This window comes from Esox lucius, chromosome 20, assembly GCF_011004845.1.
Source record: "Esox lucius isolate fEsoLuc1 chromosome 20, fEsoLuc1.pri, whole genome shotgun sequence".
In the NCBI taxonomy this organism is placed as follows: domain Eukaryota; kingdom Metazoa; phylum Chordata; class Actinopteri; order Esociformes; family Esocidae; genus Esox; species Esox lucius.
Window position 1 is genome coordinate 31,942,852 of NC_047588.1, and position 27,930 is coordinate 31,970,781.

The window sequence follows — 27,930 nt, forward strand, 5'->3', positions numbered from 1 at the left end:
AATGACAGTTTGAAGGAATGGCTCACAACTTGCCCCATGCCTACAATATTGAATGGTTGCGAATTACGCTAATTTTCGCTAGATCTAGCAATATTTCCCTTTGGTTGGTTAAACAGTTTAGTCTCTTTAAAGGAAGTACATTTTGGTTTCCTGTTTCTGTGTGCGGTGTTCATCTCTGACCCTACACACATCACAGGGCAACTCCTCCCCCAGCATCGCCACAGACGTGGAGCTTAACCTGCTAGCATTTATCCAGAGCAAACAGCGCATCACACTAAGTGACGGGGATGCTGTCTGGCAGCTGAACTCAGTGTACCGTTTTCCAATCAATGATAATAAAAACAAACAATTGCTACAGCCACTTGTCTCATCCCACTCACACTTCATCCATAACATTTAACATAACATGATGCTAATCACTTTAGTATAGTTATCAAAAATCATTGCAGTCCAAAGGGGCTTGAGCATCCGGGAAACACGCAAAAGCACATTTGTTCAGTTCAAAACCAAAAACGAACAAAACAGAAAAAGTTAATTGGCATATAACTAACTTAGCTAGACGTTCTCACTTGTCTCTACAACTCTCGAATCTCAACAGCCGAATGTTTGCGCTGTTACCGGACTTCACAGCGAGCCCTATGTACCATCAAGCCCATGAAATGAAAACCCTTCCCTTGATAAGAAGTTTCCTGGCAAGGTGCCTCAACATCAGGAGCAAATAACCTAGACGGTTACATTGAAGAGTAATGTGGATTTTGTATGAATAAGACGTGATTTGTTTTTCCCTATGGTGTGATCATGCAGTAAGCACCCAGTCACTGTGAATAATAGAGGACTTCCTTGGACATAAAGGGCACGTAGGTGTACATTGCCAACCGAATGAGTAGTGAGTTTATATCAGCTCATCAAAATTCACTTTGTTTCAACAAAGCTGAAGTGCTAAACTAGTCTTCTAATTGCATGTATCAGAGGCCAGGCTCTTTCTTATGCTGAACATGTGCTGCAAGTTCCTAACTTTAATTTAAGTCTATATGGCTCGTACATTTGATTCTTGGTTTAAAATGGCAAATCATTATGATAGCTTTTGCTCTTTTCCGTTCTGTGGCATTAAATAAATAAAACATGAAATCATGCAGGTCATATAAACTGTTTTATTGATAATGTCGGTTTCTGCAAAAAAAGGAGCTCTTGAAATTCCAGAACACAATTTTTTCTTTTTATACAATGTTTTTCTGACCACTTCATTGTCTTAACACTGTTGTTCTGTATATTATATATATATATATATTCTAGATTATTAAAAAATAGGTAACATTGCTAAATTCATTGCATACTTACCATGTACAAGTAGCATAATAATTCCCTTTGTGGTTGAAATGCAGCAAAAGTAATCATTTCAATCAATATACACAGACATTTTCTCATATTAATACATTCAGAGGATATTCAAGTTACACACAAAGTGCCCACAGAATATCCGCACAGACAATATTCTACTTTTGTCAGTAAAAGATAAATAAGCGGCTTGTATTCTTCATTTCGACACATACAGTACAACTCAACTTCATGTGCTTCTCTCAAAATATAGACATCCACAATCAAATAATCGTCTTTGCTTTTTGAACTTCAAAGTTAAAAACCCTGTGATGAGGATATTTTCTAAACATAATCCAATTAAATGGCTAATATCAGTGTGGATTATATTGGAGGAAGGCCGACCTTATGGTGGACAGAGAGGTCAGAGAGTCAGACAATAATGAAATAAAATAAAGTATCAGGCACTAGTAGGATGCATCCCCTTATTTTCTCCCTCTTTCCCAATTGTGTTTACAGTACTTTACAGTACTTTACAGTACTGTTAGTTTAAAGCTAACAGTTCAATCACTAAAGCCGTACTATTACTGAAATGATGAAAGTAAAAATGATGTGTTTCTTGATTGGCCACCATCTAAACAGATTCTCATACACAGGTTTAGAATTTCGGAGTGAGCAATTACTAGAGTCTGGGTGAAATGTCTTGCATGTTTACCAAACGGATTCAAATATTTGCTACCATCTCAGCCTGTAGGTAAGGCCTTCAACAACTTCATACACGTTTCCATATTCCATGTCTGTATATCATGTTGGGCTGTTACAATAAAATTCTAACCTCGGGTTTTCAAAGTCGAACCATACTCTAATCATTCACGACAAACACCCAACCATCCCTCTTTTTGAATAAAAACTCAGGTTGAATAATATTTCAGAGTAAAATGCTAGCTAGTTTGAATGGATGCCACTGTAACCCTTATAACATTAAGGTGTATTTATTGTAACTGCTTTTCTTATTGGCTAATCAGCAGTTAGAGACCACAGTGTTATGGACTTATAGGATCAGTGCTGAAAAGCTACACCATTGCCAGGTATTTTAAAGTGTTTTATCACCACACGTATATATTTAGACCTGGGAATAAAAAAAAAAGTGCATTTTAATAGGCATTTTCCTGGGCTTGGAAACTCTCCCCCCTGAACAGATAATGGGTGCTACAGTACATGTCCTTCAGGCGACTGAATCTGCTGAGCAAATCAAGAATAAAATTATAGTATGTCATGGTCCTACTAACTGAGGACAGGGATGCCAAGGGAGACAGAGAGATGGGGAGTAACACGAAAGGAAAACAACGTAGTTAGCACTGATACCAACATCCACTGAACAAGAAAGCTACTCTCTTCCAGGCACAGAACCGATTCGTCACAAAACGAGGGGATCCTACGGTAGCCATATATAGACATTAACGACGATTCATTGGACACAGAATAAAACGCATCATTCGTCGTTGAGACTAGTCTGTCTGGGGCGCGTGGAGGAAGAAGCCAGGAGCATGTCTGTGTGGACGTCGGGCCCCGGGCCCTTCATAGCCATGCTGGCCCCAACCATGGCTGGGTAGCTGCGGTTGCGGCGGATTCCGGTGTTCAGAGTTGGGATGCCCCCCATGGAGCTGGTCCCCGCGGATGGGCCGAAGGCGGGGCCTGGCCGGTGGAGGCCACTGAGGGGCCCCAGCATGGCGAGCCCCGAATTCCCCGGGCAGGGGGAGTGGGTGTCCCCGGCCATGCTGAAGCGCTTCAGCTTGTCCACCAGCTTGAGGTTGGAAACACTGACGTCAGTCTGACACCCACCATCCGACGACTCGCTGCTCTGGGCCTCCGCTCGGACCTCCTTCAATATGGAGCTGGCCGGCTTCGACGCCAGGAAGTTGTCATAGGGCGGGCTACTGGGGCTGAGGTCGAAGAGGCCCATGGGGCTGCTCGGTTTGGAGGGGCGGGGGCGGCGGGTCGGGGAGTTTGGCGGCGTGGAGGGTAGGGTGTCGGGGGGCCTAGGCGGGGGAGGCAGAATCGATGGTGTCCCCCAAGTAGGGACGGAGGTGGCGCTGCTCCCTGCCCGATCCCAGCTCTGGGGGTTGTAGACCGCAGCAGAGATGCCTCGCTCCTGGAGGAGACGCACCAGGCCTCCGCTTGTGCTCATGGTCTTGGTGGAGTCCCTCAGGTTGGTGAAGGACTCGGCGGAGAGGCTGAGGCGTCGGGGGGTACAGGGGGTGGAGCAGGGAGTGGACCTGACACTGCTACTGGTCACGACACAGGAGGTCTTAGGGCCGGACATAAGGCTGGGTGAAGACGACGGACAAGGTTAGTTTAGCTATATATTCAACTACAGTATACCACTTAATTCAATGACATATTCAGCTATACGAATTCCTCTGCACTCCAAATGATAACCGTTTAGTTCATTCAGCACAGGCTGTTCAAAGTCAAGAGAGAGTTAAAAGAACGCTCATTATCTCCTAGGATCTAGAGCACAATTGTTTTAATAGGTTGATTTTAGGACAATCTCTGAGTGGTCACCATTGTTAGTTAGCTTTTTTTAGTCCACACTCTCATGCCGACTAGCAAAATAATGTGGAAATTCCAACTAAAAATGTGCATGTCAAATAAATCAGTGCTTATATCTAATGAACAGAAATGAGTGAGTCACTCGGATGAGGTAATCCGGAGGTTAGCCCCAACACACGCCATTTCAAACCAAGATTCTACTTCCGAGGAAACCACCAAAGGGAGTTGGGCATAATTTAATATCAGAGCCATAGTCCTAACAGACCAGTAATGATAAAAAATTATGTGGCAAAAGCAGTTCCAAAGTTGGTTACAAAGCACACAAACAAGCTCAGCTTCAGTTACAAAATCGGGATACAACCAAGTTGTTTGTTTCAATGCCAGAACCAGAAGCTCTTAAGAGTATGGGAAACCTTCTGATGTGACTGTGATTGATTACAGTCAGGGTCAACCATTTGGGTAGGAGCTGTTCCTGGATCGGTCTGACTGACAAGCAAACAGAAGGAGTGTTAGACGGTTTAGAGATCGAGAGCAGGGGGGCTAGTGAGGAGAAAGTGAGGCAGGCTTTGTTATTCCCCGGTGAGAACACCCGGATTTCGGGAGCTGACCCCCCCTCCCCCGGGGCTCCTACAATGAGTCATGTGACCGGTCTCACCCGCCCGGCGGGGGCTTCAGTGGGCCTGCTGCTCTATGTCAGCCCTCAGAACCACATGATACACAGCCGCTTCCTCTTCCTCGTCACATGACCTGGAGAGGGGCAGTTCAAATCAACAACACTCTGTACTCATCCCCAGAAGGCTAAATAATGGCAGGCAGTCACAGTGGCAACATGGTCAGGAGGGCTGGGCCAGGCCAGGGACCTGCAAAAGCACTACGAAGAAAAGAAAACAGCCTCCCTGCGAATGACTCGGTAGTAAGCAGTCCCTTCAGCAGTGTGAGCCTGTTTGCCAGAGTTGGTGTTTCAGACAGGCACTGCCACCCTGTGGCCTCATAGGGAACCTGCAGCGGCAGGAGGCGTCCCATGGTCTCTAACCCAACATCCATTTGGACTGAACGGTGCACTACAATACGGTGGGTGGGGTGGGGTGGGGGGGGGTCAACTAGCGCGGGGGGAGTTGGTGGGTGGCTTTCTCACCTGGGGGTGACTCTGGTCAGCTCGTCCGAGGGGTGCATGATTCGACAGGTGGTGAAGGTGTAGGTGGACCCTGTATGGGACATACATTTACCAGGATAGTGGGCTGTCGCACACGCACACAAAGAGGGCAGGGGGAGGGAGGGAGAGAGGGCAGGGGGATGGAGGGAGGGAGGGCAGGGGGAGGGAGGGAGAGAGAGAGGGCAGGGGGAGGGAGGGAGAGGGGGAGGGAGAGAGGGCGGGGGGGGGTGGAGAGACAGAGGCAGACCGAAATAGGTGAGTATTAGTACTGGGTACAGATACACCAAAAAGGTAAATACATGACAATGTCATTCCAACACCCAAAGACACCCAAAGAATAGATAGTTTAAAGAGGCATCCGTCCCAATCATGAACTGACTCCAAATGCAGTTCAACCAAAGCTGATAAGAAAAGCTGATCAGATATGGAAATAACAGATAGTGGAATTCCCCCCCCCCCCCCGATACCACAGCCCTGATTATTGTGCAGAGGGAACCTGCTGCTGTGTTAAACCTCTTGAGGATAAGTGGTCTGCATCCTCACTGAGGATCAACATCAATGACAGGAGAGGTGCGGACACTCAGACCACTTCACAGTAATGACTCCTGGCAAACAGCGAGCCCCCCCCCCATGCCCTACATTTGAGCTTAGCCTTATAGGACCTGGTAGTGTATTACGTGGGGAATAGGGGGCCATTTCGGTCCCTATCTTAGCAGTAGTGTTGTGAGATCCTCGGCAGCCGCGAGAATACAGTGTGATTAATAGAACCATATCACCTGATGCTGTGACACAAACACCTCTGTCAGCTGCATGTGGGGTGCAGGTCATAGGTTGTTCAGACTAAATTTGGAGAGAGAGAGAGAGTGTGTGTGTGTGTGTGTGTGTGTGTGTGTGTGTGTGTGTGTGTCAGGGGGGGGGGGGGGGGGGGGTTTCACAACATTACAAAGAGCGTTGACAACAACAAATGACGGTACTTCTGTGATACTTGAAGTTTTTGGGGGGTAGACGTTTACACCTGTGCCGAAAGAAAATCTAGGAAATGTTTTTGACACCAGAAGGATTTTGAACAAATGACTTGCAGTGCAGAGAAGAGAAGGTCAGAACGGGATGTTGCAAAAACATTCAGAATTTAACGTTAATCAGGAATTCTAAGGAAGGAAATTGAGATAATCGGAAACTTATGAATGTGAGAGACAGAGATTGAAGGTAACACTGAAATGAATCAAAACAATATACTCAAAGGGGGCCTGGCCGAAAAGCACGTCTGGATGAGGTCGGTGTGCAGGTGTCTGGATGAGGTCGGTGTGCAGGTGTCTGGATGAGGTCGGTGTGCAGGTGTCTGGATGAGGTCGGTGTGCAGGTGTCTGGATGAGGTCGGTGTGCAGGTGTCTGGATGAGGTCGGTGTGCAGGTGTCTGGATGAGGTCGGTGTGCAGGTGCATGGATGAGGCGCCTGGGGTCAGGGACCGCTGAACAGGAGGGGATGGCGATGGCCAATGCACGCCTGTACATCCTGAGGTAGGTGGTGGGGGGTTGGGGGGGGGGGGGGTGGTTAAGGATGTCCCCCGCCTGTGTGACCCGTGTAGTAGGCTCCCTCACCGGACACCCCATCAGCGACTGCAGCATGATCCTGGTTCCCGTGGTTTTCACAGCTGGGAGGTCGGGGCGGGGACAGAGGGCCGTCGCCTTGGGCCAGAGTCCTGCCCTCCCCCCTGGCTTCATGTCTAGCGCCGGGCCCGCCCTCAGGGAGGTGGTTGGTGACGGCTCCGCCGCTGCAGGAGGACGAGCACGAGGAAGAGCGGGAGCGGAGGCCCGGCCGGCTAAGGACACCGACGCCACCGTAGTCCGAGGTCGGCAGGCTCTGGAGTGACAGGTCGTCGGGCCCCGCCACCACCTCAAAGTCCTCCTCAAAGTCAGTGAACCGGTAGACATGCTCCAGGTCCAGTTCTAGAGGCCGGAAGCCCTTGGTGACGACCCCAGGCCGTGCGTCCAGGATGCCCCCCAGGTGGGGCTGCGCCAGCTGCTGCCAATGGTGCAAGGTGGCAGAGCCTGAGGCAGCGAGGGGAAGGAGAGAAGAGAGGAACAACGTTAGACGCACCCCTGCCTTCCTCGCATATCGGTTTCCATGGTCACACATCACATCAGATGAAAGACGGCTGGAGAAACGCGAGAGAGGGGTCCTTCCTGTCCAGACCGCTGAAATGCATCTGGATGTGAAACATCTGATAATACAAACGATCAAATTCATCATCAAACGCCACTTATAAATAAAGAGCATAAGACGAGCAAGTCCTTAAAATAGACCAGAAACAAATGTTTCTAATGCACAATTTAGTTTTGTTTGTGCATGTTTATGGTGTTGTCACTAGGTGTCACTAGAGAACAAGGATACTCTCCAAGCTGGGGCACCCTATTTCCAGTAGTGCACAGCTTTTTAAGAAAACCATGAGCATTTTGGTAGAGCACTATATAGGTAATAGGTTATGAAGTCCCTAAATCATAGACGCTTGGATTTATTACATGTTGTCTGATGATATAGCACTATTACATGTTTAAAACTATTTACTACTAGCAAAACATGTTTGCAAAACAACCTTAGGATTTAACCTAAAGTATCTCTTAAGATGACGAACTCAAACTAACACTATATCCAGAAGACTCATATTTCAAACAGTTGCATACATGTTTTTACTTTTACAGTCAATTTTAAATGCTTTTTGCTGATCCCAGGTATATTATTTTGAAATGGCCACTAGACTAAGCAAGACGCTGTGCGGTAATCGATTAAACAGGTCGAGCCCCACGGGACCTCATTGGCCTGAGAGGGGGGAAAACGCCAACGACAGGTCGCCGTGTCCAGTGGCTTGCTGAACTAGCCTGTCGGGCAGGTCCGGTGCTGGGTGGCGGCTTTAAACCCACAACTAGGCTGGAAACCAGCGGCGGGCGTGGCCGTGACAGAAGTGGAGCAAGCGCTGTGTGCGGGAGAGGCTCCCCCCCCCACCTCCCACAGTGTGTCAGCCGGCATCACGGGAAGTCACCTTCTAGCGGCTTGACGATCTGCAGTTTCTCCGGCAGGTAGGAGCGGGAGCTGAAGGAGTATCCGGACCAGATGGAGGAGGAGTGGCTGCCTCCCAGGGACATGATGCTGTCCGTGGGAGTCACGCTGCCGCCGTACAGCTCTCCTTTCTCCGCCAGCCCCTGAAGCTTGCGGTCCCTCTCCTCCTCGAAGAAGCGCCGCTCGCTCAGGTAGTTATCCCGCCGCAGGGAGAGACGGCGGAGGGCCGCTTCGAGGTCCCGGGAGCCCGGCGTCCCAGGGGTCCCTGGTTTCTTGTTGGAGTCGTTGATGCTGGAAAGCGATGGGAAGGAAATGGGAGACCGAAAGAGCACGAGAAGACAGACAGAGGCAGAGAGAGGATATTAGTATTTCCCCAGGTAGTGGAAAACAGGAAAACCAAAATACACAATCATGCCAAATTAGTTATGAATCTGCATTCACTGAGGACGGGAGGAACTGTGTATGAAGCATGCACTCAATCCATCAAATGTATTTATAAAGCCCTTTTTACAACAGCAGTTGTCCCAAAGTGCTTTACAGAGACACCCGGCCTTAAACCCCAAGGAGCAAACAACAGTAGTGTTGGATTTCAGTGGCTAGGAAAAACTCCCTAAGAAGGCCGAATTTTAGGAAGAAACCTAGAGAGGACACAGGCTCAGAGGGGTGACCAGTCCTCTTCTGGCTGTGCCGGGTGAGATATTAAGAGTCCAATTGGAATAATTTATAAATTTCGCTGGGCTAAATCCAGAGTCTATTTGATTTTAGACTAGGTCAAAAGTATGACCAGGTGGACAAGGACAGGGACGGCAACGGGCCCCCCAAACCAGGTACTCCGCAGGTGTGGACCAGGACCTCATCTCCTCCTAAAATTTTAAACTGGAGGAGACTAAGAAAAGTTAGAAAGTGCATTCCTCATATCACCCAGCACAATAATATAGCAGCGTAACACCTTGGAACTGAGACGGGGGGGTCCGGTGACACTGTGGCCCTACCCAGGGGAGGCCACATTGCCAGGCATCAACCAAAGGGACACCCACCAACCGCAACCCCCCCCATTTTTCAGGATGAGACTGATCAATTGTTTGCCAATGGGGCCTGCAATTCACAGGATGATGACATTTTTATGGGGGGAGGCATGGGGTCAAAATTAGCCATGTTGTTGAATATTACTACTTGTCAATTAACGTAGGGTCTTTTACTGGCCTTGATTGCTGAATGATTTACCTACAATCAACTATTTTTATAGTCTACTAAAATGTTTTACTGTTTTTAGGAAATCAGTAATCTAAAGAAATAACATTGAAAAAAATGCAACCAAAGAACAATTGTTGCTTGCATGTTTTAGATCAGATATTGGATCATCCAGTTGGCCATCAGAAAGGAAGACTTTTGTAAGGGAAAATCATCCAATTCTGATTGCTGGATAGTTGATCAGTGCATCATTAGTACATAATTATTCACTAAATGTTGTACCATCATGTCTGACAAATAGGACATATACCTTGTCTGTAGGACTCTATGAATTGCACTGGGTCTTTACATAACGTTCATAGCATCAAGTCTGACTGGGGAGGAAAAGGGACCAGTCTTTATTTTTTTCCCATTAACTGACATCCCCAAATGGTTAACATTCAAAGAATTTGGCTCTATGAATAGGTACTGTTTGGCTTTTATTGTTCTATGGTTGCTATCGGACACCAGTAAACACAAACTTCCTCATCTCCAGTTAACTAGTAACGCCAAGGCCATTGATGGGAGGTTTGTTGTGGCACAGCTTGCAAAGTGCTTAGTAACTCTAACAGCAACTCTCATGAAATTACTGCTATAGTCTCTGAAGATTCAGGGAACCATAAGCAATGTGTGTTCACACTGACAGGGTTAATTGGACAGGACACAATGCTATAAACCTACTCAGGGAAAGTTGAGCTCTTACCAAGGTGACTGAACAGACAGAACTTAGAGAGAGTGAAGGCGAGGGACACATTGTTTAACTGCGAACGAATAAGCAATTAGAAGTCCAAGTCAGGCTGAAATGTTTTTAGGTAATGTCTACTTTCAATGTCTGCCTTTGGTTAAGTTTGTTCGTTTGTTAGTTAGCGCGCACACTTTTTCCCACATGCCTATAAAGCCCTGTGGATTGATTTTGAGAGATTCAGAGAGGACCAGAGAACGAGTTGACATTGACAGGAAGGCCAGCAGAGCGACTCGTCCATCCCAGTACCTGTCATCCGGGGTCTCCGGCATGATGCTGTTGTGGCGGTTGTCTATGGAGCTCACGTCCCCGTACAGGCTGGAGCGCGGCGTCGACATGCAGCTGGAGCGGCATGAGTTCAGCCCAGATGACCGGTTGGAGCCGGGGATGTTCATGGGAGATGGAGCCAGAGAGGAGCGCTGACGCATCAGGTTGATGTTCTTCACAGTCTCAAACACGCGCTTGGGGTGCAACCTGTGCACGTGCACACGCACGCAGACAGAAGAATACACACCATATTAGCGCAGCTCTAAGACTGGGACACTTCATTAAGACTTCATTAAGTAGGTAAGGGCATACTTCTGCTCCTCCACTTCTGGATCATCCATGGCCAGTTCCTTTCTCATGGTACCCTCTATCTCAGCAGCTAGCGAGTCCTAGGAAGACAAACAGACCAAATAACTACTATGGGACTGAACATGAGTCTGGAAACACAAGTTCATTCCTTAGCGAATCTTCCAGCCCCGCAAAAAACAACCAATGGATTCAGGGGGAGGGGGACGGGACGGGGACAAGACGCACCCCATCACACAGACACACCAGGGTTACCATGGGAACCAACCCCAGGTCATTAGTAGTCTTGCATACACACTCTCCAGGGTCCACAACAGAAGTCACCTTTTCCCCACCAGACAATTTTCACTACAGAAACAGATTAAGACGGTCCTCTCTGTCATTGTCTTTACGTTCCAGTTCCTCCAGAGATCTGGGGCAGTTATTTGAGGGCCAAGGCCCGGCACCGAACTAGGCCCTGGGATCTGGGCACCCTCCTGACTCCTCACTGGTAAGTGGTGTGGTAATTCAACATGCAGTCAATAGAGGTACTGTAGATTGTCCACTCACCCCCTCTGCACAAACAATGCTGCTAGCATCTGACACCTGAGGGATTGGGTTAAAAACAAAACCGGATGAAATGCAAACCTTCCACCCCCTTACCAGCGCTGCCTCTCTCTTCCCTCCCAACCATGAATGTTTCCCCATTTCTACATTGCAGTCATTAATCAGTCACTCTTGGTTGGGGAAAAATGGGCGAGTGTTCCCGTCTAGTCAAACATACCAGGGAATGGAAGCTGGACTGAGAAATCAGGTTAATTTGTGTGTCTCACCATTGGGAACTGTCCCAGGGAGTGAAAACGTCGAGGTGTACTGAGCGGCAGGGTTTTATTCCGGAGGTTCTTCAGCTCCTCCTGTGCCTCGTGGAGCATCTCCATACACTCTGCAAACTTCTCCTCCAACTCCCTCAGCTACGGAGATGGGGGGAGAGAGAGCAAGAGACTACATGAACATGAGTACTGAACATGAGATGACAGTGTACAGAGCATCTATTTATTAAATACGGTTTCTATTCAGTTTTTATGAAAGGACTAACAATATAACTCGAGTGGGGAAGAACTTTGAAACAGATGATCTCATTACAAAAGCAGCAGACGACACGGCTGTTGTGGTTCTGGTTACCTCCTTTCCCAGGCCTCACCCACCCAGCCTCAGTAACAACACAACGTTAAAGACAACTTTGTGGGTTTAGTTAGGCAATCATTATATCCCTTTGATAATTGATTAATCAGTTCTTACTGTACCTCAGCCAGGCATATTCCTGGAGAAATTGATTAATCAGGCCTTACTGAACCTCAGAGGTAATTACAGTCCTTGGGTAATTGGTTAATCAAGCCTTATTGTACCTCGGCAGTGAACACTCCTCTGGTAATTGATTAATCAAGCCTTACTATACCTCAGCAGTGAGCTGGCGCTGAGCATCTTTGGCAGCCCCTAGGTGCTGGGTGAGCTCCTCGTTTTCCACTGCATACTGCAAAAAACAACCCCCAGTCCCCTGGGTTAATGGCCTACACACAACAACAGGGACAGACAAATGATAGCTATGGCCATCACTGGTTGTGTTCCAGGTCGTTACCTTCAGTTTCTTTAGCAACAGCCAGAATGGCGACCTGGAACGTTCCCATTGGCTTAGTTTGGCCACTTACAGACTTGGACTTCTTCTGCAGGTCCACAATCTGGGACAGAAGGTGTGTGATCTCCTCCTGCTGGCGGGACGCATCATCCGTCTTCCTCGCCAGCTCCTCCGCCAGGGTGGACATCTGGTGGTTGGCATCTCCTGGAGGGTGTGACAAAGTTAGCCATACTGCCTCAAGGCACCATGGGGTATGGCACCAAAGCTTGTTTCTGGGTTATATTTAGAATGGCACGCTGTAGCAAAACACGTTGCGTGCTCAAACTGGGCTAACAGAATTTCAGTCCTCTGTAGCGAACACGACCCTGGCGTTACTGAACGAGGCCCAGGCTAAGAGGTCCGTGACAACGTGAACTCACTCAGCTCCTTGACGACATCGTTGACCAACTGCTGCTCCTTCTCTTCGTACTCCTCGGTCTCGGTCTCCAGGTGAGAGGCCTGGGGAGGGATCACAGGACACAGCCGCGCATCAACAACGAGCCACGGCAGGAGACTGGGCGGGGAGAGCCATCCACAGCAGGCGAAAACAAGCTAACCGACATGCGTTTCCACCCCTTCATGGCGATCTCAGGCGGAACGACGCCGCGGGGTTCAGGCCGTGACAGCGTCGCCCCCACACCAGGGGCTACACCCTAATGGGCGCTGCTTCAAGCGGAGCTGGGGGGGAATTCAGTTTACCTCAGATCTCAGAGAGATATTCTCCGCCTCCAGGTCTTTGAGTTTCTTCTGCAGTGAGTCCAGGGGAAAGAAGTTTGGCACCAGCAGCGTGGAGTCATTGTGGCAGACGCTGTGCGGAGGAGACACACGGTGACAGTCTGGTCAGCAAGAGACCCTCTCTACATGTAGTGGGGCCCTATTTTCTACCAAGGCCCTGCAGGCCTCTGTTGAGACACAGCAGACTACATCGGAAATAGGGTGCAATTTGGGGGAAAGCCATTCATTTGTAAGAACAGGGTGTCACATCCCACAAGGAGACATGACTTTGTCCAAAGCTGGCAGAGGGTCTGACTCAATACTCATACCAGCTGTCCTCAGACCCGCCACATCATTTAGGCCACAAGGATAGACAGCACAGTGGATTGGCGTTTTCCCACTATAGCAAAAGGACACTGGTATTACTGGACTTTTTTGGGGGAAAAAAATCACTATGACTTTCAGGGATTTTTATGCTTATTTGACAGGACGATGTGGAAAGATGGAGGAAAAAGAGCAGTGGACCGTACAGGGGCACAAGATGCAGCTGAATGTGTGTGCAAGAGCCAGCTGCTTACACGGAGTCTCACTGGTAGGGTGAGTCTCACTGGTAGGGTGAGTCTCACTGGTAGGGTGAGTCTCACTGGTAGGGTGAGTCTCACTGGTAGGGTGAGTCTCACTGGTTGGGTGAGTCTCACTGGTTGGGTGTGCCCATATGATACTAATCAGCCTCGATTTACACCTGACTGTTTTGTATGTGTGATGTAATCAGGTCTGTTTAAAAGCCCTGAGCCAACACCCCCCCCCCCATCTTGGGGCCTATGTAATATTTATGTAACAATTCTTAACCTGATTACATGTCTGGTTCAGAGGAAATCTGCCCGTTGAAGTGTGGGGTGATCAAAGGTTAGTCTTTATGAGTAAATGGATAGAGGGATATTAGAAGGCCTCTTGAAGTAATGGTAAAATAAAGGATGAACACATTGAAAATCTAATTTTTACCTCCAGGTCTAGAAAATAATTAAATCTGAGAGCAATGCGGTGTTCTATTTTAGTTTGTTGTGTCCAGAACACGTGTCCAATTAACAGAACAGCACATTTTCCTCAACCACCAACACTGATCCATGATCATACTGATCACACATGACCATTCCAGATGCTCTGATGTCATTTCATGTACATTGTGTGTTTTAGAATATTCCTTTGCATATACCATTCATTAGCATATTACACTCAGATTGTCTCTATAATATTTAATACTCTACCCATACTGTTCATATTCCCCATCCTACTCTTTCTGACACTGACACAAGTTGTTATTTTGACTGTTTATATATTCAAGCTACAGTTAAATAATGAATATTTGCTTAAACTGCAGCCTCTCAGCTTTAATTTGAGGGTATTCACATTCAAATTGGAGGATGGATTTAGGAATTACAAATCTTTAATATGTAGCCCCCCTCTTTTACAAGGGACTAAAAGTAATTGGACAATTGACTCAAAAGCTGTTTCATGGACAGGTGTGGGCTATTCCTTCATTATATATTCATCAATTAAAAAGGGCAATGGTTGCTATTCCTAAACGTTTCATATAATACTTTTGTTCAACCCCTTGAATTCAAGCTGAAAGTCTGCACTTGCATGTCAGTTGTTTCATTTCAAATGGATTGAGTCTGTGTCCAAATATCTCCGGACCTAACTGTATATCTATAATATTCAATACTACTACCCATATTGCTGCTAGTTTACAGTGCTCTTTAAATTGCTGCAAGTTTATAGTATTATGTATATTATCACAATATTTCTGCTTTATTTCTTTCTTAAATTCTTCCTACGAAGATGTCGGGTGCCATGTCACAAGCAGTTCATTGTGCAGGACGACGCTGTGTTATTCGGTGCATTTGATAAATAAACTTTGAACTGGGAAATGAATACAGTAAAATTAAGGAGACTTGTTACAATAATTAAAAGGGGATGAGTTCCCTTGGCAAACCACAACATTAGGAGAGAAAGAGGCCAGCAGGGCAGTTAGCTGACTCACGGGGTGGAGGTGCAGGACTCTCCTTCGCTCTCTTCTGCTGCACTAGTGTAGAACTGGAGAAGCTCATCTTTCATTGACAGATCATGGCGCAACTGAGACACCTGCAAGAGGAGAGGGGGCAGAAGTGTGAGAGACGGGGGACACAAGAGTGAGAACAGATGGGGATGAAGCACGAGTGAAAACATTCTCACCTCTTCTCGAATGTGCTCCACTTGTTCTTCCAGCAATTCGTTTCTCTCACTGAGGGTTTTGTTTTTCTTCAGTAGAGACTGGCCAATGCGGGCAGCAAGCTCCAAATCCCGTTCTTTCTGCAGGGAAGGCAGAGGAGGCCAATTAGAGCGGCTGAATATTGCTAGATGTTATGATGTGGATTTGAGACGGAGGGAAAACCGAGGCTACCGTAAGACATTGTTCTATGGTTTTGTATGGTGTGGTTAACTTTGCATGGCAGAGAAATAATATCAGAGTAGATTTTAATATTATCACTGTAAATTAATAACCCATGTTTCTTACCTCTTCAAGCAGACGTGTAACAGCATCTATGTCATTGTACGTCTTAGTCATCTGGCCCACTCTTTCAGCACATAGAACTGTGGAGTTGGAAAGATTGCAGTTTTTAAAAACAGATACAGAAACCATTACTAGGAAATGCAGCCACACATGTACTGTATGTTGGACAGCTAAACACCCTGAGCAGGGTAGATATTTGAAATGGCTGATATAGTTATCAGAGAACCAACTGCATGTCACAGATGAACTGCTGATATCAGAGACCTTAAACAAGTTGTTCTGATCAGGCAGACTGACAAACTGTCTGCCCTAATAGTCTTTGCTAAACCCCAGTGTCCTTTACTGCTCTCATGTCCTCGCTCAAAACACCAGGGGGAGGACAGGACAGGACTCTAGGTAGAGTCTTCATTCCCATGTAGCTCATTTGGTAGTGCACAGGGTTGTAGGTTCAATTCTCTAGGCAGCCAGCACAAATAAAAAAAGTACAAATCCTCTCAGAAGGCGGCAGAGAGTAGAACTGAAAAAGGAGACATCAGGAAAGACTATTGTGATGGAGGCATTTAGAGAGTCAGAGCAGAATCTGACTCATCTCAACACCACCCAAACACAGCTGGTAACACCAGGCCAGCATGCAGTTATTCTCCGTTATTACATTCTGCAATCCTCAACAGATGATCAGCAACGCCATGACTCAGGGAGGCATTAGATCCCGCCACATATAGCGCTCTGTTCTAAACCCACACCTACAGTGGGGGAAGAAAGTATTTAGTCAGTCACCAATTGTGCAAGTTCTCCCACTTAAAAAGATGAGGCCTGTAATTTTCATCATAGGTACACTTGAACTATGAGAGACAAAATGAGAAAAAGAATTCCAGAAAATCACATTGTAGGTTTTTTATGAATTTATTGGTAAATTATGGTGGAAAATAAGTATTTGGTCAATAACAAAAGTTAATCTCAATACTTTGTTATATACCCTTTGTTGGCAATGACAGAGGTCAAACATTTAATGTAAGTCTTCACAAGGTTTTCACACACTGTTGCTGGTATTTTGGGCCATTCCTCCATGCATCTCCTCTAGAGCAGTGATGTTTTGGGGCTGTCGCTGGGCAACACAGACTTTCAACTCCCTCCAAAGATTTTCTATGGGGTTGAGATCTGGTGACTGGCTAGGCCACTCCAGGACCTTGAAATGCTTCTTACGAAGCCACTCCTTCGTTGCCCGGGCGGTGTGTTTGGGATCATTGTCATGCTGAAAGACCCAGCCACGTTTCATCTTCAATGCCCTTGCTGATGGAAGGAGGTTTTCACTCAAAATCTCATGAAACATGGCCCCATTCTCATCCTGGTCCCTTTGCAGAAAAACAGCCCCAAAGCATGATGTTTCCACCCACATGCTTCACAGTAGGTATGGTGTTCTTTGGATGCAACTCAGCATTCTTTCTCCTCCAAACACGACGAGTTGAGTTTTTACCAAAAAGTTCTATTTTGGTTTCATCTGACCATATGACATTCTCCCAATCCTCTTCTGGACCATCCAAATGCTCTCTAGCAAACCTCAGACGGGCCTGGACATGTACTGGCTTAAACAGGTGAACACTTCTGGCACTACAGGATTTGAGTCCCTGGCAGCGTAGTGTGTTACTAATGGTAGCCTTTGTTACTTTGGTCCCAGCTCTCTGCATGTCATTCACTAGGTCCCCCGTGTGGTTCTGGGATTTTTGCTCACCGTTCTTGTGATCACTTTGACCCCACGGGGTGAGATCTTGCGTGGAGCCCCGAATCAAGGGAGAATCAGTGGCCTTGTATGTCTTCCATTTTGTTATAATTGCTCCCACAGTTGATTTCTTCACACCAAGCTGCTTACCTATTGCAGATTCAGTCTTCCCAGCCTGGTGCAGGTCTACAATTGTGTTTCTGGTGTCCTTTGACAGCTCTTTGGTCTTTGGCCATAGTGGAGTTTGGAGTGTGACTTTTTGAGCTTGTGGACAGGTGTCTTTTATACTGATAAGTTCAAACAGGTGCCATTAATACAGGTAACGAGTGGAGGACAGAGGAGCCTCTTAAAGAAGAAGTTACAGGTCTGTGAGAGCTGGAAATCTTGCTTGTTTGTAGGTGACCAAATACTTATTTTACAGGAGGAATCTACCAATGAATTCATAAAAAAATCCTACAATGTGATTTTCTGGTGAGAAAAAAAAAACTCATTTTGTCTCTCATAGTTGAAGTGTACCTATGATGAAAATTACAGGCGTCTCTCATCTTTTTAAGTGGGAGAACTTGCACAATTGGTGGCTGACTAAATACTTTTTTGCCCCACTGTTTCAGATCCTGTGGACACTGCAGAGGTGGTCCAGAGAAGCAGCTTAAGTATTGTCATCATACAGAGTGAACTCCATAGTATTCAAACAGTGACCCATGGCTTGTTTATCTCTGTATGCCACTTTCGTTATGAAATGTTGTGGTTACCTTTAATGTGAGGCCATTTTCCTCAACAGTGGATGAACTGTTTAGAAATGACAGTTTGCAATAGGAAAATATCCTCAAAATAAACCTGATAATTTGCACTTTGAAGTCATAGACAAATCCAAAGTGATGGAAAAATATTCATTATATTATAAAAATGCATTATATGTGGCTTTAGGAAGTTTCAGTATTTATTCACCTTTAAAAACAAAAGGCTACTGACCACCATCAGCGACAACTAGCCACAGCACTGTAGAACTACCAAGAAGCCATGAGCTCTCCAGTCCCTTTAAATTCTTCCTCCAAATCTCTCCATCCACGTTATCTACTAATGAGTGTATCATATCAGACTTCCAAGACATGCCAACAGACAAAACTGATTGGCAGTCCAGTTCAGAGGCAACACAAAGCAGGGACTAACAGAGTCCAACTTAAATCTATGGTCACACCTACCCTTCCTATGTTGACAAAATGGTGACTCGTTTCTGCTGACTACATACTCCTAGGTCTTGAACCTTGTGGTTAAGCGAGTTCTTATCTCTGATATGTTTCTGCAGCAGCGCAAACACACAGTAAAACAACGAGTTCAATGCAAAGTAGATATTTCCATGAGCACCATGGCATGCAGCCATCTCATATTTGACAGCTAAACAAACGACACCATGTTACATAACCAAACGCATTCTTGCACACTGAAAATGCCTTTATGACTTTATACACCATCCTATTAACCACAATCTCAACAACAATCGACAGGACCTTATCTCGAAGGTGTGGAAACACTGTGGTTGACTGTCTCGGCAACTAATCAACAGGAACTAATCTACAGCTGTGTTACTGGGTAGTGTCGGCTCCCACAGATTTAGGGGAGTTTCTGGAGAATATTCACTTTAGTCACGGTCAAACTCAACACTACCAACGAGGACAACAGATCCAGTTCACTAGCAAGTCATTATTTCCCATGATTCTAACTGGACTACCTAGTCAACTGACAAGTCTTGGTGAACCAGATAGTGTCAGCCTTGAAACACTCACCGGAACTCAAAAGTACTACAGTACCCGACAGATCAAACAGCCAGCAGAACAACCACAATGGAAGACCTCTCAACGTGACTGACTTAACCTGGCGGCTCCGTGAATGTCCACGGTATTAAGAAGGTAATTCAGTGACTTGTAGTTCATGTTGATACTGAAAACAAACAAACACGCCTTTCTGGTTCTCCTGGTAGGCTACAAATCCACATGACCTGACCCACTGAAAATCAGGGGAGGACAAACACGGAGCGGGAGACCAAAACCAGTCTTTTGTGGTTCCAAACCACAGTGTGAATAAATGGCATAGCATCACCTGCAGGAGTCCAGTTAAAGGATACCTTCAAACAGGATACGTTGCTCATCATCCACCTCCTCCTCTTCATCATCTTCCTCTTCCTGCACCTCTCCATCACTGTGGTCAGGTGAACAGACATACTCCAAGCACTCCGTAGAGGTGCTGGGACATTGGAGCGCCATGCTAACCCGGCTGTCTCAAGTCCAGAACCATGGCTCAGTGTGTGGACAGCAAGGGGAGACTGTCACACACTCACAGACAGCTAGCACAGTCATTCAGACACACCCTCCTGCTTTTTATGGTCCATTGCTCGTTGGCTATTGACCAGAGGACTAGTATGAACCAGAGTAGGGGAGTGGTAGGGGACTATTATAAGACAGACATAGCTTTGAATGTTCAGATTGTAGCATGGAATCAAATGACATATGTGAATATGAACTAAACAATACAGTGTGGCAGTTTTATCTTCGTTATACCGAAGCTCAAGTCTGAACACGCTCCCTTCACCACCCCTTTTCAGGTGTCGAAATGGTGTCTTCCGCCCAAAGCTCCATGGAAACACTACAAGGCGTAGCACACCTGTTGTAGGGCTAGCTGCCCAGCCTGAGTTACCACTAACATACACAGGTGACAATATACACACATGCAAACTACACAAAGGCAACCATCAAGAAATACAGAGCTTGATGAAGTGGCAGAGAGAGAAAATAATACAGCTTAATGAGGATCGTAACTGCTGCTGGTTTAACTAAAGAAAACCACTGCCTGTAAATCATTGTCAAATATCCTACCCAGTTGAAAAGACTAACAATTAAAGTTTGGTCAACTGTGGTATCCGGTGTCTTTGGTAACAGTAAGAGCACAACAAAAGCAAAACTAGCAACATTCAAGCGCCATCTTGCAACAAACCAAGTACATAATCTAAAACATTACAGTCCTCAGACTAAAATACAGCCCAATGCCAATACTGCCAGACAAAGAAAAAACCCTATTCATAAAACAACCATTGTAACCCTCCATGAACAAAGAATACAGCAAATATGTCACATAACTAACTATCCAATGTCCAAATGAGTTTAATTCATTTCAATTAACTCTTTGAGGTCCTCCAGCGATTCTGGGCTGTACTATATGCATGTGTGGGCATACTGAATGCACCCCATTCTTACGGATGTACCGCCGACAAAGCCAGACAAACAATAGAATGACCCCGACCCCAGCCCCCCCAACTCCCTCACCTACTGACCCCCCCCCCCCATCTCCCTCACCTCACTGCCCCCTTTCCTTTCTTTGAGGCCTTTATTGTGTGACGTTGTATAGCTCCCAGCATGGGAGGAGCCCCTCCCACCACCCCCACCTAGGCCAATAGAACAGGAAGCCATGGGCTTTGTGAGCAGAGAGGAGATGGAAGGGGAGAGATGAGGGGCTGAAGGAGTTTAGTTGGCAGCTTTCCCTCCAAACTCTTGTGGGGATATGCAGACCCACTGCCCTTCGCAGCAACCAGGGCTCTGTCCCAGCCAGCCAGCCTCCCCAGTCAGGCATGGGACTAGGATGCTAGGTCCATCTAAGAGCCTGGCCTGGGCTGTCCTTGGCTACCCCTGGCCTGGAGCCATTGTTTGCAACCCAAACAATATGGGACCTGGCAGGTGACTACGCCATCTCTGGCTGGCTGTCCAATCAGGGTGCACGTCTACAGAGGAGCCCTAATAGATCGACAGTACAGCACTGCAGCGTGCTCATCACTTAAATATAAACCCGTCCGGTGTAGACTCGGCGTGGCCGTTAGAAGAACCGTATGTCAGGAGGCCCTCACCATGTAATCCTCTGCTGGACTGGAACATGGAACATCCTCTGTGCCGTATTACATAATCACCACACTGACAGAACAGGCCTCGTCTGAAACATAACCACCCGCGTACACCACAATCATCAATCTAAATCAAGGTTTTAGCACATCCCCTTCAGCCAGGGGAATATGGCCCAGGTCAGGTTGTACATAATGCATAGATCCCCTGATGATCAGGTAAAGGGTGCAGGGTATTGGCCTGGCTCTGACTGTAGATGGAGCTGTTCTATCCCATGTCCACATGCCGCTGTGGCTGCCATGCAACGTGCTGCTTTCCAGCTGGTCACATGACTCACCCAACAGCTTCACATGCGTTTATCCCACACCTACTGACCCTACAGGACTCAACGCTGAGGGGACACTCGTGAATCACTCTTCACACAGAGACACACTCACACTCGCAAATATATCCTAAAGGGTGGCGCGCAGTCACAGTAATTACAGCTCACCAAAGTTAATTTCAATAAGCAGCCTCTTTTTTCAGTATCCCACAAAGTCGTCCAGGTTCCTGTCACCAAAAGCTGTCAGGATCACTGATGAAATACGCTGGCACCAGCAGCAGTGAACAGAAGACAACGACGAGCCACAGGCTCGCCAACAAAATGTCACGGGACAGCCTTCGTCTCTGACCACAGTCAAGTTTGTGACCCACACACTTAATCAGGCAGCAGTGAGGCAGCGCAGCTGAGGCAGCACAGCAGATCCAGGGCTCCACCATCATGTGACTGACGCAATACACACTGGACCTGAAGGAGGCCCATTCATACAGCCAACCCTGTCAATGGCATGCAATCACACCCTCTCCATCTCTACCGGGAACTTCCTCTCTTTCCTGTGTCATCTCCCTATAGCCACCACAACACCACACATTAGCCGCGACAATTAGCCTTACCATCTGTGCATTCCTCATAGTACCAGTCTAGGTCATAGTAATCCGCCTCCACAAATTTCTGCATACTCAGTCCCCTTCAGCTGAGAGGAGCATCTTTTTCTCCAATCCTGCTGCGGAGGTCAAGTGACAGCCGGCCCATCCTTTTCTGAAACGGAGACTTCTCTGGGAATCAACCATGCCGAGGAGACAACGTGAAAATGCACAATTGACCACCAGAACCCGAGGAGGAGGGGAGGAGAGACAGAAATCACAACCCAAACCCAGGCAGGCAGCAGGATGTGTTGCAGCCCCGTGGTGAGTCAAGGTTGTACCACAGAGGGAGGGGCCTGTAGAGGACCACCAGCCAATAGACAAAGCCTACAGGGGCATGCTCCTCCCTCCTCCAAGCGGTTTCGTCAATAGAGCCATTTTGTCCCCTCCTCTCTCCTCTGCTCACCCTTCCCTTCCTCTGAACGGTTGTCATGGAGACTGGCTCCATCTGAATGCAGACTAAAGCCGGTAGTGCTAATGGCAGCAGGTGAACAGCGCCCCCCCGTCTCAGATGGCAGCACTGGTTTACTACAGGCCAGGGAGTCTACCTTCCTGAATTCTATTTTTTTTTTTTTTAAACAGCTGGCTGACTAATTCTAACCCAGCATGATAAGACAGTAAAGAGAACAGATTTGACAAACTACTCTAAATTAAACAGTAAAGAAAATCCTTCAGTATTATTCCAGAGAAAAACAATGTCACTTCAATGACCTGGCTTCTGACTGTATAGACCCATCAGTATTGCGTCATGTGAGAGCAGCTGGGCCAGAGTGACATTTGTCAGATCAGCTGACTAGCCAGATGACCACTGTGCAATCCTGTGTGTGGATAAATAACAAATCAGAACAGCCGGGCCTCGGTTGTTCTGATCAGAAAATGAGAAGACAAGAAAGAGACAAGACCCGGGAATTCCCAAACAACTGGACAAGTCAAATAACAAAGCATACACTCACCTAAAGGATTATTAGGAACACCATACTAATACCCCCTTTCACCTTCAGAACTGCCTTAATTCTACGTGGCATTGATTCAACAAGTTGCTGAAAGCATTCTTTAGAAATGTTGGCCCATATTGATAGGATAGCATCTTGCAGTTGATGGAGATTTGTGGGATGCACATCCAGGGCACGAAGCTCCCGTTCCACCACATCCCAAAGACGCTCTATTGGGTTGAGATCTGGTGACTGTGGGGGCCATTTCAGTACAGTGAACTCATTGTCATGTTCAAGAAACCAATTTGAAATGATTCAAGCTTTGTGACATGGTGCATTATCCTGCTGGAAGTAGCCATCAGAGGATGGGTACATGGTGGTCATAAAGGGATGGACACGGTCAGAAACAATGCTCAGGTAGGCTGTGGCATTTAAAACGATAGCCAATTGGCACTAAGGGGCCTAAAGTGTGCCAAGAAAACATCCCCCACACCATTACACCACCACCACCAGCCTGCTCAACAGAAATCGAGACTCATCAGACCAGGCAACATTCTTCCAGTCTTCAACTGTCCAATATTGGTGAGCTTGTGCAAATTGTAGCCTCTTTTTCCTATTTGTGGTGGAGATGAGTGGTACCCGTTGGGGTCTTCTGCTGTTGTAGCCCATCCACCTCAAGGTTGTGCATGTTGTGGCTTCACAAATGCTTTCCTGCATACCTCGGTTGTAACGAGTGGTCATTTCAGTCAAAGTTGCTCTTCTATCAGCTTGAATCAGTCTGCCCATTCTCCTCTGACCTCTAGCATCAACAAGGCATTTTCGCCCACAGGACTGCCGCATACTGGATGTTTTTCCATTTTCACACCATTCTTTGTAAACCCTAGAAATGGTTGTGCGTGAAAATCCCAGTAACTGAGCAGATTGTGAAATACTCAGACCGGCCCGTCTGGCACCAACAACCATGCCACGGTTAAATTTGCTTTAATCACCTTTCTTTCCCATTCTGACATTCAGTTTGGAGTTCAGGAGATTGTCTTGACCAGGACCACACCCCTAAATGCATTGAAGCAACTGCCATGTGATTGGTTGATTGGATAATTGCATTAATGAGAAATTGAACAGGTGTTCCTAATAATAATCTTTAGGTGAGTGTAGTTTGGTGTTAATTTTAGGTTAGCTGCCTAGCATAAGAACGATATATTTTTTCACCTTAGTGGCTCTGGGATTAAATCTAGCAACCATTCAGTTACTAGTCAGACCTTCTAACCACCAGGCTTACATTCCACCCCAAAATACAGAGTACAATAAAAACCATCAAGGGGAAATGTTTATTACACTGCCCAGATGGGGGACAGTGACGTGGTTTTAACTAGTTAGAACACTCCTTTTGATCCTTCGAGTCAAGTCAGAAGTAGAAATTATTTTCAACCACCGACTGTTTCATTGCAGTCTACTGTACATCTGAAATATCATTAGCAGAGCAAAAATACTGCAGCATCTTGTTATAGCATTCTATAGTCTTAAAACACATTTCAAATACCAATGCAATAAAATATGAATTATATACAGATCTATTTAACGTTACATATCCATATATTTTGAGTAAAGGAAATACAGTAGGTCAATATGTTTAACACAGAATATTTTGCTCATCACTGCTGCCATGGATGGATTTTATAACCTTTTTATTTTATTACATATTTTCCCAGGAAATATTACTGAGAACTCATTCTCATTTACAGCAACAACTTGGTAGCAACTGGAGTTAACTGCTCAGAGACAGTTTTTTCACCTTTCAGACTCAGATGCTGTAACCACTAGCCTGCCGCCCCAAATGATGACTACATCTAACCTCCTGAGCTGAGCTCTGCTGTGTGAACTCCATTCACAATACACCGGTGCTGAGAACAAAATTACATGAAGGTCAAAAACAAGGACAGACTGATCTGACCAGTCTATCCAGAGAGCCATGGGATATTGAGACACACCTTGTGTCTGTCAATCCCAGTCTCCCAGACCCTGTTAGGATAGATGTTAATGTGACCACAACCGAGGCCCGGCGGTCCGCCCGGGACCACAACCGAGGCCCGGCGGTCCGCCCGGGACCACAACCGAGGCCCGGCGGTCCGCCCGGGACCACAACCGAGGCCCGGCGGTTCGCCCGGGACCACATGAGCTCAAGGCCAAATGAAAAGGCCTTGCTGTCCTTCTCTCCCACCACTGCAGCAAAATCTCAGCTTTGTCTTCCACCCCATCACTACTATTTTCTAAATTCCTAAAATCCCAAAATGCGATATGAGCTGAGCTCAATACAAGTAGTCTACATTTTATGGTTGAGGAGAATAACTGAATTTCACATCTGCAGGGCCAGACAGACCACACTGAACAGCAGAGGACCGTCGAAGGCCTCCCTCACCTGTTAGCATTGCTGCCTGTATAAACCTTTTCAGTTTTAGAACACGGCTTAGAAAATCGGCGCTTACGGAAATACTTTAGTGTCTCCTCGATCTGCTCGACGGTAAGGTCCACGTTGGTGTCAGGGGAGAGGAGAGGGGTGTGGAGCCAGTCGTCGTGGTCGTACCCATAGATGGTGTCTGCTCTTAGCTTGTAGTGGGGCAGCTGCTCTTCCAGTAGACTGATGATTTCCACCTCTGGAAGATCAGTGCGGTTACACACATCTGGAGAGGATAGGAGGTGTTTTAGGTGTGTTGACAAAAAGAAGGTCCCGGAAATTTACGATAGCGTCCTTAGTGTTGGGCTAAACATCTCATTCATGTACCAATAATAAAACATTGCTCTCATTTGATATTTTCTTTAGCTACTGTAAGGATTCTGAGGTAAGTTTTTAAACATACGGAAGTGTAAGTACAAGGGACTTAAAGCCAGTCTAGGATGACCTCGTGTGGCATACTGAGAAACTGCATTTCTACTGACATTCAGAATTACACTGCATTATTTCCATGCAGCTTCTTTCACTCGTAAAAAGGCTAACGTGCTTATGTACTGCTGTGGAAACTGTAAGATGTTTGTTGTACACATACTCAAATATATATATATATTGGGAAAATAAACAACATTTTGAGATACTAGTTTGTGTTTAAATAAAAGGTTTGGAGAGCCAGTGGAATCTTTGCTTCACTGGAACACACATTGACAAAAAAAAACATATCAAAGCATGTTAAGCGTTGCTCTCTTGTTTGATACATAGTAAGAAAACTTTACATGTTGCATTTATATTATTTTCCGTAGGCTACAATTTAAAAGCGGCGTTCACTTAAAATGACAAATTTCATAATATGATTACTTTAAAATTGTTGAGTTGATACTGTTAAGCAAAGTTAAGTCATCTTATCCACACTTCCTGACATAGGAATTACTCACTATCCCTGTTTATCCGTACGTCCAAAAATCTCCCATTCACGTACTAACGTAAATAACACAGCTCATGAGTTCATACTCTTAAGTACAAGATACTCCAACAGTCACAACAATGACCTGACACATTGACTGACTGGTGTCGGGCAGGGAGGGTTCCATTCTATTGTTCAACAGCTACATACCACCAGCATATGGGAGGTGGGGTCCCAGATAAGCCTTAATCCAGACTGATGGGATGGCCTCTCAGGGCTACATTGACAGAATGCCATGAGGACATTAGCATGTCTACAGCATGGTGGTCTGACACACAGCCACCACATTCCCCGTATGGACCACCACTTACCACGACGCTTCAAAAACCACTTCCAGTCCCATCGTTTGTTAGACAGTCTGAATAGAGCCTGTTGTGTGGTAATTCTTTATATTCCGCTATTTATACCTAGCTATAACAAAACTCAGCTTGTCGCAGGAACTAGATTTATTTAGATGTATATAAGACAAAAAGTGTTTAGCAATTAACCAGCTATGACAATATGTACACTGATACCAGGTTTCAAAACCAACATCTGTCATGTACTCTGTTACTAGGCAACCACAGTAAATAAGGGAATAAGTGCTGGATAAATGTTGCATGAAGCTTGCAGAGTGCTGCCTGGTAGCTGCTTGGCTGTTAGTTGGCGGTTGTTGATTATTCCAGGACTGTATTTATAGTCAGATCTGAGAGGCCCGGTCTGTCCCACTGTCCTTCCTCTCCCCTCTAAGGCATTCACCTTAAATCCCCAGGAGCCAGTACAGCTGTAAGTGTGGGTCAATTCAAAAGGATCAACCTAGATCCGGCTAAAGCTAGACCCAATGGTGACAAACATACACTACTGAGACTGAGAGAACAATGGGGACAGCACTACAGCTACATGTTTAGGCTAAACCATTGTCTTCATACACAGCCCACATGTGTGATTGCCAAGAGATGAGTGAAACAACTGAGCCAAAGTGTGTGTACTTAAAAAGCAGCCATTTCCAGAATCTATGCTATTAAGATTATGTAAATCAGTTGGTGACCTAGAGCCTTCTATTGTTCAAATAATCCTCATTAAAAAGCGGGCAACATATCCATTCCATTCATAAAGTCATGCTTAACATGAATTAATCATTAACAGAAGAACACAGATTTTTACTTCTCCATAAAGTTGTCATGAATTCAGATATATACAGTTGAAAAAGAGTTCACGAAAGCAACACTGATGTTCTGTCAACTTCAAGAACAAACAGTGAATAAAGTCCAAAAGAAGTGAGGACCGGCAGTAACATTTAACGAGAAACTATTCCAAAACAAGACCAAAACTACCCCAAAGGTTCAGCCCAAAGTCACGACGTCCAGTACTCACTCATGGTGCCTCGGCCCCTCGCTCGCCCTCTTCGCACCCCGACTTACATTTTCCGCTTCTCCAGGAAAGGGCAGGGCGAAGAGGAGTGGGAGAGAGACGAAGAGTGGGGAGAGGGAGGAACAGGAGAATGAGAGAC

General features: G+C 46.2%; 1 protein-coding gene across 8 annotated transcripts; it reads right to left on the bottom strand.

Annotated features, from left to right (window-relative positions):
- Positions 1-1,133: 1,133 nt before the first annotated feature.
- trak1a (trafficking protein, kinesin binding 1a) lies at positions 1,134-27,918 on the bottom strand. 8 transcript variants are annotated; one of them, XM_029115617.2, is made up of 18 exons: positions 27,795-27,918; positions 25,515-25,709; positions 15,539-15,615; positions 15,217-15,333; positions 15,026-15,126; positions 12,970-13,078; positions 12,651-12,729; positions 12,305-12,435; positions 12,055-12,129; positions 11,432-11,569; positions 11,169-11,204; positions 10,626-10,702; positions 10,296-10,520; positions 8,058-8,365; positions 6,619-7,068; positions 5,003-5,105; positions 4,523-4,614; positions 3,553-3,641 (listed from the first exon to the last, which is right to left on the bottom strand). In XM_029115617.2, the coding sequence occupies exons 1-17, from the start codon at positions 27,796-27,798 to the stop codon at positions 4,539-4,541; spliced, it is 2,301 nt and encodes a 766-aa protein (XP_028971450.1). In that variant the 5' UTR covers positions 27,799-27,918; the 3' UTR covers positions 3,553-3,641; positions 4,523-4,538. The 8 variants fall into 8 exon arrangements, with proteins under 8 accessions (XP_028971443.1, XP_028971444.1, XP_028971447.1 ...); XM_029115610.2 differs by lacking the exon at positions 4,523-4,614 and having other exon boundaries at positions 1,134-3,641; XM_029115611.2 differs by lacking the exons at positions 4,523-4,614; positions 11,169-11,204 and having other exon boundaries at positions 1,134-3,641.
- Between the last annotated feature and the right edge of the window lie 12 nt (positions 27,919-27,930).